The 13,231-nt window shown below is 30.7% G+C and overlaps 1 protein-coding gene and 1 pseudogene across 1 annotated transcript; both read left to right on the top strand.

Annotated features, from left to right (window-relative positions):
• Positions 1-3,570: 3,570 nt before the first annotated feature.
• On the top strand, positions 3,571-12,023 carry LOC136998860 (uncharacterized). The gene is made up of 8 exons (XM_067352190.1): positions 3,571-3,834; positions 3,925-4,328; positions 4,823-4,974; positions 5,243-5,493; positions 5,724-5,917; positions 6,118-6,274; positions 6,364-6,497; positions 6,590-12,023. Exons 1-8 carry the CDS (start codon positions 3,654-3,656, stop codon positions 6,920-6,922), a joined length of 1,806 nt encoding a protein of 601 aa, XP_067208291.1. The 5' UTR covers positions 3,571-3,653; the 3' UTR covers positions 6,923-12,023.
• The window catches only part of LOC105669193 (glutamate receptor ionotropic, kainate 2-like), a 51,087-nt pseudogene continuing 49,876 nt past the window's right edge, over positions 12,021-13,231 (top strand).

Below are 13,231 nucleotides of genomic sequence, written 5' to 3'. Positions count from 1 at the left end.
CGGCCATTAATTTTTTCCCGCTCCCGAATTCACTCGGTGGACGCATCGGATCTCGTGCAATTTTTCCGCGAGGCGGGCACGCACGCACCTGCAGCGCAATTGCATTGTAACGGCGTTCCATGACTGTCCGCATTTTGACAATATGCGACTTGTAGCTAGCGTTACAATTGTGAAATTCTATATACGTATAAAAAATATAAATAATAATGCTATTTATATTATTTATATAAATAATATAAATAGCACTATCACAAAATAGATACGAAAAATAATTCAATTTTACAAAAATAAAAAAATTATTGATCGAATTATTGATTGAACGTAATTAAATTAATGAGAGCTATCCACAGTTAGTGTATGACATAATACGGTAAAAGTACACTTAAAATTAATGCGGCCTACATTCATTCATATTAATGTGGTGTTATATTACAATGGAAATGAGTAATATTTGGAGTTTGAATATTTCAACGAATTATTAATGAAAATGCGGTAGATGTATGATATTGTGTACTCAGGCATCATATCGCTGTCATGTTGCTTAATAATGTAAATAATAAATTTAAATTAGAAAAAAGAGATATATATATAGGTAATATCTAAAAGAAATATTTATAATTTTTAATATTTTAAAAAATTTGCATGTCATTATTCTTATTAAAAATAAACATCCGTAATGGAAGTTGCATCAGCATACTATATGTATATTTCACAAATAAAATTTGGCCTGAACAAAATTTAGAGATTATAGTAATAATTTATTTGATTTCGATCGAAGAGATGAAGTTAAATGTACATTTTGTGCTATATGGAAAAAAATTAAATATGCAACAATTGCACAAATAAATAACACAATAATGAGATTTGATAATGGGATTGTTTTAAGATTAATATTATTAAATATCTAAAGCACATTCTAGCATGTTGAATTATTTTATACGATTCTATTAATATTATTAATAAATTTCCTAAATGCCATTATATTTAATTATATAAAACTAAAATTCAACTTTCTATCAACTATCGTAAAAGGACAAAAGGACTATCGAGCACTCCGCGGTTATTGCGCCAGCTAACTTGTGTCCGACACTAGTTTACGAGTTTCCGAAACCGTCAATTCGGTCTCACCGATGAATCGAACCGATCACGTGGCATCGATTAAAATTTGTCGTTTCTGGTCCTACGTGCGATTTCATTATTTCCACTGATCACGATTTCAAAATACCTGTGCGTAGCGTCGTGCCGCACATTGTTGTTATTCTGTTTGCGCGTCATTGCACTTCGTATCGTGTTGTCCGAGCAACGACGAGTGCAACGACTGGGAAAATGTACGTGTATAAATTGACATGGATGTGCAACGGCGTTGTGTGATTTCGTTATCGCTGCAGTTGCTTGCATTCTGTATGATTGTCACGACAGCGGAGTATAAATTTAATAATAAGATATTTCACGCAGCTCATGCGTGAAAATATTACACAAAAACGGCTGTCAAAATCCCGGAGACCAGTTTTTCAGAACACTTATTTAGAAATATGTGACAAAAATATTCTTTACTTTCTGCACATCATAGACATTCTTAGAAATGAGTTACGATTATTTACATTCTTCTGAAATTATAATATCGCAAGCCAGCCTTATTTTGGATTCAGCAAACTCGCGAACAAACGCGAGCTTTATCGATCTTTCGCGCATCGTCGCCTTGACGCGTCACGCCGGCCGATCAACGAATGAGTGCAGCGATCGGAAAAATTCGAAAATTTATTCGCTCGTATATAACGATCATTTTATTGACGGTTGCATTATTTCACGCGCACCTGTCACTTTGTCTCCACGTTGTTTGCATGCCGCGGTTTTACAACTCGACCATGCGTCGCGTATTATTATACAAAAATATGTGTTCTGTGCGAATTGTATAACGATACGATGATTTTATTGTGTGTATCGCATATATTTCATTTATTACTGCATCCATAATCATAGGGCGAAATTCTTACGGTACGAGGCGCACAGTAATAAATCGAATTCTGTGGAGCAATGGTCATTAATTGATTGATATGCAATTTCAGTTGCCCGCAAAGCCATCAGTTCGCGAATCTGCATTAACTCGCGCCGAAATTGATATTATCCAACGCTACATTCACACGCGATCGCACACAGTATCGTCCTGTTATCGTTAAATATCTTTGTTAATAAGAGCATCTCGATACTTCGACGCATACGCAGCAGCCTTCGTTAGTAACAATAATTGCATTGATTGGAAGTTATGCATAGTGAACGTAATAATTGACTGAAATCCGTTTAGCAAATGGACGGACAAGATTGATATGCATATAGTTAGCCTGTTTACAGGAATGAAGTGTTTTTCAAGTTTAACTATTGTGTTTTCATCAGAAATATTAATGAATTATATTCACACTTAAATTACGTTCATGAATTAACTTTGACATTTGAATAATTATTATCTCAAATATTATATTTATATTAAAAAACTTCAAAATTTTATGAGATATTATTGTGAAACTTTTATGATTATGTTACATAATATTATTCAACTGACGAATTATTAAACATTTAAAGCATAATTTTATTTTATAAAATTATAAATCAAATAATACATATCATATTTTACGTTGATCAGTACTGGAAATGTATTGCAGAAGAGAGGTCGCGCCATTTTACCATAATTACGCCATTACTCGAATTCACATTCACTAACTTTTGTCTATTTTCCAAGAACATTTTACAGTCTATTTTTTACTCTCTTACGACAACGTGCTCTTAACTCAAAGTGTCGCGAAAAAAGAGCGAGAGCATAACCATCCGCAGTTAACCTGCAAGCTATTCCAGACAGATTTTAAGTTCGCCGAGACGAGATTCTCGCTTACAAATAGTTTGCCGAGGAGCCAAGCTTTATTGTTTGCCTTGGGCACAGGCAGGATGTGCCCGTACGTCCCTGAGCCGCGCTCGCCTTCGTCCTCCTGTCGTGCTCGCGCGTTTGCATGTCTTGCCGCATAAATTACGTTAGCGCCAGTTCATCAACTTTCACGCGAACGAACAAACTTTCCAACAAATTCTCATTTCGGATTATTACTGCCCTGCGCACTACCGACGGGGATTTTAGCGTAATTGTGAAACCACAACGCGCTTGACGTCGATAATTTATAAACTAATATCGAACAAAATTGCGTGCACAACTTTTTGTGGTTCATCTCGCGCCAAAGACGAGATTACTGTAAAATTTTCATCTAATTATCGCGTTTCGATATGAATATACCATAATCAATTCCGATAATTAAAGTAGTTTTTATAAAAAAATAAGACTAGAGAATTTAGAATGTACACTGAGAAAAAGAAATCGAAATTCTTAGAAGCAAATGGTTATTTGTGACATTTCCCTCCATATTTATTTGTAATAAACAAATTTGATTGTGATAATTAAATATGTATTTCTGTAAAGTATATCTCATTTTTCTAATTAATTGTAAAAAAAATTTCGTTTATTTCTTGCTGAAAAAGTAAATTTATTTGAGACAAATTAACATTTTTTTATAGCAAAATAATATTTAGTTACAATAAGATTGATTTGTATAGACAAATGATATTTATTTCTTAGAAACAAATCTTTATTTCTTTGAATTAAAGGTTTCCACTCTATGATATGCGTAACCAATATGGCTGCGGTGTGCATGCACAAGCACGTGCGTAGTGTGCTGAGTGAAGCAATAAATTATTTCTCGTGCTTCTTTTTAATTGTATTGTATTTCACTATGGAAGATAAAGTTGCAGAAGTGTTAAAATTGTTGCATTTAGAACGCTGGAGTGACAGTCTAATAAGTAAGTATGCAATATCTTATTTTTGTCTTATACTTATTATATTATCATCTGTCTTATTATATTATCATCATCATTAATTTCAATTTTTAGATAATGATATTAAGTATGATACTCTAAAATACATGGTTATTAATCGATGTCCAGAATTAAGTGATGTTATACCATCAATAGGTGCAAGAATTGCACTACAAAATTATTTTTCTAATTATGATGCAGACAAAGAAACAGAAACCTCTTCTCACATTTCTGTAGCTTCTGTTTCGACGCCTTCTGCGACTCCATCTCTGACACTTGCTCTTTCGCCACAAGAGATATTTGATGCAATAATCCCTTTTGATAAAGAATCAATAAATAGTGAATCATCTACAGAACATATTGAACCTAACATTCTAAAAACATCTAATTGTGATACTCAAAGTATTGTAATATTAAATTGTAGTTCTGATAATGAACCAGTGAAAAAGAAACAGAGGATTGAAACGGTGGACAATATGGTATGTACAGTTCTTCAGAACTTTAATTATAACAAGTGTCCATTTGCTAATATGGTTATATTTAAAGTATAATAATAAGGAACAAATGAAGAAATGTTTCAGAAAAACTGCATATAACATGCATGTTTCAATATATGATATGTAATAATATATGATAAATAAAGAATTAAACTATTCCGTACAGCATTTTGTATATATATTATTTATTAATATACAAGACATTAATTTATTAATATACAAAATGCAATACGGAATAGTTTAATTCTCTATTTATCATATATTATTACATATCATATATTGTATATTAATTAATATATTGTTAGTATATTGTTTTGTATTGTTTGTCATTTTATTTTGTTATATTGTCCAATAATTGATTCATGTATTTGATACATTTATCTTATATTATAATACAAGATAAAAAATCAATATAATTATTAATACTATATTTCTATTTTTTTTATAAATATGTTTTCAATTCACTTTTTTTATAGTTAGAAAACTTTGATTTAAAAGCATTGCTTCAAAAAACAGTAACTGGACAAGCTATTATAGCTTCATACGATGCAAGGAGTGGATTATCGCCAAGATGTCAACAGTATTTGGCAAATATTATTATCTGCCACTTTTTTGATAATAATATTAAGTAAGCATATATTCAAAAACTTCAAATGTATATTTATATACTTGTAGATGTTCGGTGTATATGTATACAAGAGTATGCATTATTCTTTTCTATTTTTTTTTCGAAAATTTGTTTTACTAAATATGTTAATACGTTAATATCCACCTTTGCAAAATTATTTATAATATATAATAAAATAACAAATATAATGAGAAAAATATAATAAAAATATAATGAAATGTAATAAAAAATAATATTATTTCTTTTGTAACAATACTTCCTTTTTCAGTGTTCAATTAAACAATGAAATATTGAACAAAATTGCGGATCATATAATTACTCTCTTTCCGGCTGAATGTAAGGAAATATATTATTGTCCACCAGTAAGAAAGAAAGATTCAAAAAATGAGAAATCTGGTATTGCAAAAGGAAAACTAATTGATAAAAATCGAAATATGTTAGCATTTTTAAGGAAATGTCAATTGATTGCATTGAATAAATCAACACATAATTTTAATGAAGAAAAAATTGTTAATGAAGGTTCGTGTAAATAACATTTTATAATTTATTTTATACAATACTGGACAAAATAAATCATACACCTTTCAAAAAATTGAATTTATTAATGTAACTATTTTTTAAAAATAGTAAATAATATTTTTTTTAAATAGTTACATTAACGAATTCAATTTTTTGAAAGGTGTATGATTTATTTTGTCCCGTACTGTATGTAATTTGTAACAATTTTTTTATTTGTAATTTTTTGTTAGATAATCGCGAGGAAGCAGAGCGGAGTCGCTATTGGCTTAAAAATAATTTTGAACCTTGGGAAGAAGTTTTGCATCATTGGGAAAAATCATTTGAACTGAGAAGAAGTTTATTACATGACCATTCGACTTACCAAAATTTATCCTCAATCTTTGACGATTGGAATATTTTAACATTTTCACAGGGCTATGTATTGGTAATTAATTTGTAGCATATATGTATATAGGTACAATGTATCTTATAATGTGATTGGTCAAACAAAGAAAAGGATACAAGTCATCAAAATGAAAAGTCATGTTTTGTAAAATTTGCAATAGTTATTTAATTAAAATATCTGGACAAATATATTATTTGCTAAAATTTATTTAATTTAATTTGTATCTTTTTTTATTACAGATTGAAAAGGATTACTTACGGTTATATAATGAAAAACATAAAAATGTTGAAGAAAAATTTCATTTTTTATTCGATGCTGTGTTGGAATTGAAAGGCAAAGAGTTAGATTGTTCCAACAAAGTATTACTGGACATGTTAAATGGCAATATTCCAAATGGTAATGAAGAATGGAATAATTTACATAAATATCTACTAATGTGTTTCTAGTATCTTATAATGTTTTGTTATAATGATTTTTTGTTTTAGATTCAAAAATTTTAATTAAAATTTATCTATTATTTTCACTTTTGCCAAATAAATCTTCAAAAGCAAAAGTTGGCAAAAACTTTTTTAAACCAACTCAAGTTGAATCACAAGAAGCTGTAATACTTCATGTTAAGGTATTTAAAATCTAAATAAATTAAAAGTTTTCTCTCTCTCTCTTTCTCTCTCTCTCTTTCAGAAAAAAATTAAAAGTATTATATTATTTCAGATTCCTAGTGACATAGAAGAAGAAATAGAAAAAAAAAGGAAATGGCTTAAAAAATTTAATTTGACTTTGCAACCTTTTATTCTTATCGTTGGACCTTCTTTAACAGAGATTGAAACAATTTTTGTCAGAATCGATAACGTCTCTTATAAGGTTAAAACACTGTGGAAAGCCGTAGAAATTTGCTTTATGGTTTTCATCATTTTGGACTTGAAGTATCCACTAGCGGCAGAACACATCTGGTATTTATTTCAGAGAAGTGTTTTTGATATAGAATTACATGGAGATAACAAAATTCCTGTGATTTGTGATGCGATTAAAAAAATTTCTAAATAGTTACTTTACAATTTTCAATATAGTATGTTAAATTTTTGTTTTCATATTCTAAAGTGTATTCTAAAGTGTACACTAAGTGTTTATAAACATTAAATTTTTTTATTTGTTTATTGATAATTTTATGAAAAGCATTAATTTTTTCTTTTAAAAATGCTTTGTACTATTTGTCATAGACAATTTCAAAGTATCAAAAATTTAATAAAACATATGAAGGCAACTCATCCTTATGAAGAAAGTTTTCAATGTGGTTTTCCTACGTGTTTCAGGAAATACATTAATATTGAATCTTTAAAGAAACATTTTAATACTTCACATAAGGAACTGTGTCATAGTAATGCATTACCTACATTTACTAAACAATTTACAACTATTCATACTGATTCATTATCTTCAAGTAATACTGTTCATATTACTGATGCGTCTTCAAGTAATACTAATTTAAATAATATTATTAATAACAAATCTAATGCCGATGATAGAAATGTTACAAATATACAGACAGTCGATGATACAATATTGAAATTTATTGCAAAGTTATATAGTAACAGCTCAATTACTAGGAATATTGTGCAAATTTTAGTTGATGATTGTTCACAACTTGTGCAAGATTTACTATCGTACATTAAATGTAAATTACAATCTGAAACATCTTTTTCTAATGATAGTAATATTTGTAAAGTGCTTGATAATGTCTTTGATATAAGGCCATTCGAGAAATATTCGACAGAATACAAACGTTTACAATTTTTCAAAAAATCTAAATGGCTTGTACATCCGCAAAAATTTCTTCTAGGAGAAATGTTTGATAATTCTACAGATAAAAACAATTTTACAACAGTAACATCAAAAAGGTGTGAAGGACAATTTATTCCATTACGGGATTCACTAAAGCAATATTTAGAATTACCTGAGATATTTATGTCAATCAAAAGTTACATCGAAACAGAATCTTCGGAAGAAAAAACTTTATCTAGTGTTTTTTGTGGAAATATATGGAAAAATTTAATTACGAAATTTGATAATAAAATAATACTGCCTTTGTTATTATATTATGATGATTTCGAAACGGGAAATCCCTTGGGCTCAAGAGCATCTATACATAAATTAGGAGGTCTATATTATACAATTGCAGGTATACCAAAAGTTTATGCTTCATCTTTAGAAAATATTTTTCTTGGTGCACTAGTATATAGCGGGGATCGTGAAACCTTTGGTAATAAAATGTCTTTCAAACCGATTATTAATGAACTGATTTATTTAGAAAATTATGGTATTACTATATGCGTAAATAATAAAGAATATCAAATTTTGTTTTCTTTGCTTGCACTATTAGGAGATAATTTAGGGTTAAACGATTTACTTGGTTTTAATAAATCATTTTCGGCTAATTTCTGTTGCCGTGTATGTCGAGCTTCTAAATTAGAAATGACATCTCAGTCTGAAGAAAATGTGGAATTATTAAGAACAATATTGAATTATGAAGACGATTATAAAAATTTTAGTTACGGTATCAAAGAAAAATGTGTTTTTAATGAATTACCCAATTTTCACTGTATAACAAACGCTGCATTTGATGTGATGCATGATTTGTATGAAGGCGTTTGTAGATATGACATGTGCAAAATTATAAATTCTTTAATAAAAGAAAACTATTTTTCTCTTAAAATATTAAATAGCAGAATCAAATATTTTAATCATAAATGTAATACAGATGTTGGAAACTCAATTCCACCAATTAATGAACATCATCTTAAGCAAGGTTTTTTAGTGATGTCTTCTTCTGAAATGTCAGCTCTTGTAACATATTTCGGTATTTTAGTTGGTGATAAAGTTCCGGAGGATGATCCATACTGGCATTTGTATCTACTTCTAATACAAATTATTCATATTGTAACAGCTTTTGAAATTAATACTGAGGAACTACATCTTTTGCAAAGATTAATTGCTGATCATCATAAACTATATATGGAATTATTCCATGAGCGACTAAAACCTAAATTTCATAATTTGCTACACTATACGAGAAAAATAAAAGATTTTGGTCCATTGCGCTATTTATCATCTATTAGATTTGAAGCTTTCCATAAATTATCCAAAATTAATGCACGTTTAGTAAGCTCACGTATAAATATTGTATTTACATTAAGTCTTAACTTACAACTGAAGTTTGCACATCGCATTTTAAGTCAAAAAGGTTTTTATCCAAAAATAAACTTTGGTAAATATATTTGTAACATTTCAAAGTTGCCTGAATATCGTTTTCTAAAGCATTCCATTAAAAATGATGATTGCTATATAATTTCTTGGGTTAAAATTAATGGTTTTACATACAAACCAAAATTTGTATTCTGCCTGAATGAAAATGAATATAGCGAACCACAGTTTGGAATAATTAAGTACATTGCTATTGATAACTCTAAACAGTTTTATGTTATTTATAATTATTGCGAAAATATTGGCTTGGATTCTCATAAATATGCATATGAAATATCATTCGGGTTAACAACAAATGTTGGAATTATACAACTCGATTTTAATAATCTTTTGATTACTCGAAGTATCAGTTACGCTGCTGATGGCAGTAAATTAATTACAAAGTTTGTATAATTTTGTTTTAATTATTTAGTCTTATCTTATTTTGTCTTTATATGATACGCGCAAAAATGAGTCCGGATTTCTTGGAATTGAAATTTTAATTTAATCCTTATAATTGTTATATGTTTCGAAAATTTTGAAAAACTATATTTATTGTAAACTTTTCCGAAAATAAGAAAATAATTTTGTACTTTTCTTTTACCTCAGTAAAATATATATTGTATATATATGCAAATTAAATTAAGGTTTTTACATTATTATTTTCAACGTGCCTCAATCCTTTCGATAACGTGAGCGCGTTTTGTGTGTGTGTGTGTGTGTGTGTGTGTGTGTGTGTGTGTGTGTGTGTGTGTGTGTGTGTGTGTGTGTGTGTGTGTGTGTAGAAATTTAATATTGGAAGTATTAAACTGATTAGCGATTAATTATTTATTTTCTTAATAACGATATATTTTTATACTCAAAATAAATAATTAATTGCTAATCAATTTAATATTTCCAATATTAAATTTCTATAAGAAAAATGTTTTAAAATATATTCAAATAAATATTTATTTTAATAGTACAAAATATATTTTCAATTCAAATAAAATAAATTTGAAAAGAAATAAATGCTATTATTGCGCTAAACATAATTTATTTGCTACAAATATATCGATTTATAAAGATTGAAACAAATTTAATAATGACAATTAAATACTTATAGCGAAGAAATAAAGAATTATTTGCAATTAATAAAACTTATTTCAAAAATAAAATAAATGAGTTATTTGCTACAAATAAATCTTTATTTCGCCGTATTTAAATAAAACATTTATTTCAGTGGAATAAATTTATGTCTCACAAATAAATTTTTAAGTACTTTTTTCTCAGTGTATATCAAAATTTTCCTTAATCTGTAAAAATTAAAATTTGATTTGAAAATGTTATTTAAATTATTTTGATTTTGTATTCTTATTCTCTTTTAGTAGAATTAATTAATATTTTAAAAAGTCGCGCGCGCCATGTGTATATGTGTGTGTATCTTTATTTGACTATGCAAACATATTATGAATGTTTATCTGAGAAGAAGCACCGTCACCGAATATAGCGTCTCGTGATGACAGAGACGGAATTGAAACCGGTTAAAACCGCGCCGGAAAAGTTATATTAATCGCGCTAACGAAATTCGCGTGTCAACGGAAACGTAATATTGGATCAACGGTGGGGGAGCGGAAAGGTGCGGGAACATACTTTAGCCCAGGGCAAACATTAAAGCTTCACAAACTACTCGTACCAGAACGGGGCGAGCGTATAACGAGTAGTTGAGAGACGCACGAGACTAAGCGCAGGCCCCGGTCGTTTCCTGGATGCTTCCGCGTGTTTGTCCGCCTCAAATACGTGCCTTCCCAGGACGCGCGGCACGAAGAAAGTGCAGGGGGAGGGAAGGAAATGAAGACGAGAAGCGGTCGCGGTCGGAAAAGCCGCCTCGTGCTTAGCATCGTTTCACGACTCTGAAATACGGACGAAATCAATTCGCGACGTGACCGTCCCGCGTCGATGGCGCCACCGGAAACTACCACTAAAGATACTCCGAGAGATAATAGTTTGCTCCACATCTTTTGCACGTGTTTTTACCGCTTCTAGAATTCTTTACTTTGCGATCTCGGTATCACCAATGATTCTTTAAAAACTGTACGCCAATGAGTGATAAATTAATGTGAGCACAAAAACTATCGCTTTGTACTTTATTACTATTACATTTTATTATAATCGTATTTTTTTGTCATGTAATTACAGCAAAAAACAAGATTACGGTAAACGTTATTTAACGAGCTTTCGATAGAATGAGATAAATAGCGTGTGAATGAAATTAATTTATGCAACGCCGCCATCAAATCTTCCATAGTCTTCCCTCGCTGAATATTACATTTTCCACTGACGTTTCCGGCGAGAACGCGACGACGATTCGTCGTCGTGATGAGTAGATTAGAACCAGCGCATAACTTCGACACGGCAACGTACCGTGAATTTCATAATTCATGGAAATAAACGCACACACGCGACTAGCAGCGTTACAATTAATAACCCGACCATTTCGCTATGTGCTCCGCACAATTCGCGCCCGTTCACTTCTTCACGAAAGTCGCTCCCTTCTACACAGTCGCGTTTTCCGCGCTACATTTCAGCGCTCGCTTTTGCATTTAATTTGTCGAAATTGCTTTCAAATCACGGCAATTAATATATTTCCATCTTAATGGGTCTAATTTTTCTTCTTAAATTCGTCTTATTGAATTAAATGAGTGCTTTTAACTCAATTTTACTATTCGTCGATTTTAAGATGACTATATATCACTGGAATGTTTCTTAAGTCCGGATAATAATTGCAAGCCATTTAAAGATCTAAAGAGAAGCAATTTGAGTAAAATTTGCGATTAATGCTGCCAGAAATATTTGCATCTCTGCAGTGACACGCGCTTTGTGTTATTTGGCGAGCATTAATAATGGCTAAAGCTGAGTCATATTTTTGCAGGCTGAACCAGCGCTAATGTACGACAGTGTACAGGTGTTCGCGGTGGGATTACGTACCCTGGAGCAATCCCATGCTTTAAGGCCCGTCAATATTTCCTGCGAGCACGAGCACCCTTGGGACGGCGGTTTGTCTCTCACCAACTATATCAACTCGGTAAGTTTTTTTCTCCAATACTATTTATATTCTATTACAATAGTTTAAAATTATCTGAATTTTATTGGATAGTTCATTTTTAGATTGTGATTTTAGAAAAATTCTGTGCGAATATAATTAGTAAATAATTATTTACTTATTATTATAAGTATTTAAGAAATAATTAGTTACTAATTATTAATTTAGTGAATATAATAGCAATATATTATTGAGGAGACTGAGAGATAAAGAAATATGCATTAATTATTCACGCACAAAGTTGGAAAATATGTATCTCACGAACATTTATTTCCGTAAATGCAAGCGCGAAATATTGCAAGAACGCTGTGTTGTTCTTACGGAGCGATGTTTATGCGCGCCACATGCTTATCCGCGATGTTCGCGCCGTAAACACACCCACGGGACGTATTTTAATTTTTCATAACACTATTCGCATATATTCCCGACGATTTCGCGGCATCGCCACCTGCCTCTCGACTTTTCTCGAAAATAGGCACCGCCGAGCGAGATAAAATCCGCGTCCGAAAGCCCCGCATCACTTTTTAACAGCGCCATTTGCCAGATTCGCTCGAGAGACCCCCTCGAGGGTCTCCCTCGAAACGTGTCTTACCGTAAATTGCTAAAATCTGGCTGATATCCAAAAACGACACTCGATACAATGGCGAGCACTCGTTTCCGCTCCGTTCATGCAAATATTTAGCACGACGCGGAAAGAAACATGAAATATCGCATGACATGTACAGTTTCTCGCTAAAAAAATTTTTTTTTGTTTTTTTTTGTTTTTAATTATTTAATGATTTTAAAATCACGCGGCATAAGAAGTTGTTATCTCTTTACAAAAATTTATTTCCTAGGCGAATTAAGCGAGAGAGAATGTTAAAAGCGTGATGTCTGAGTAGCTAAAAGATAAGAACAGTCGCACCGACAACCAGCGATGGCTTTTAAGTCGTTTATATATACATTTTTTTACTTTCTTATTATATTATAAAATAATCATTAAAAAAAGATGGAATTATACACGTGTTAACGATACGCGTATAATTTCCAAGCGA

Source organism: Linepithema humile, chromosome 3 (assembly GCF_040581485.1).
Source record: "Linepithema humile isolate Giens D197 chromosome 3, Lhum_UNIL_v1.0, whole genome shotgun sequence".
Taxonomy (NCBI): domain Eukaryota; kingdom Metazoa; phylum Arthropoda; class Insecta; order Hymenoptera; family Formicidae; genus Linepithema; species Linepithema humile.
This window is presented reverse-complemented; position numbering and strand designations above follow the sequence as displayed.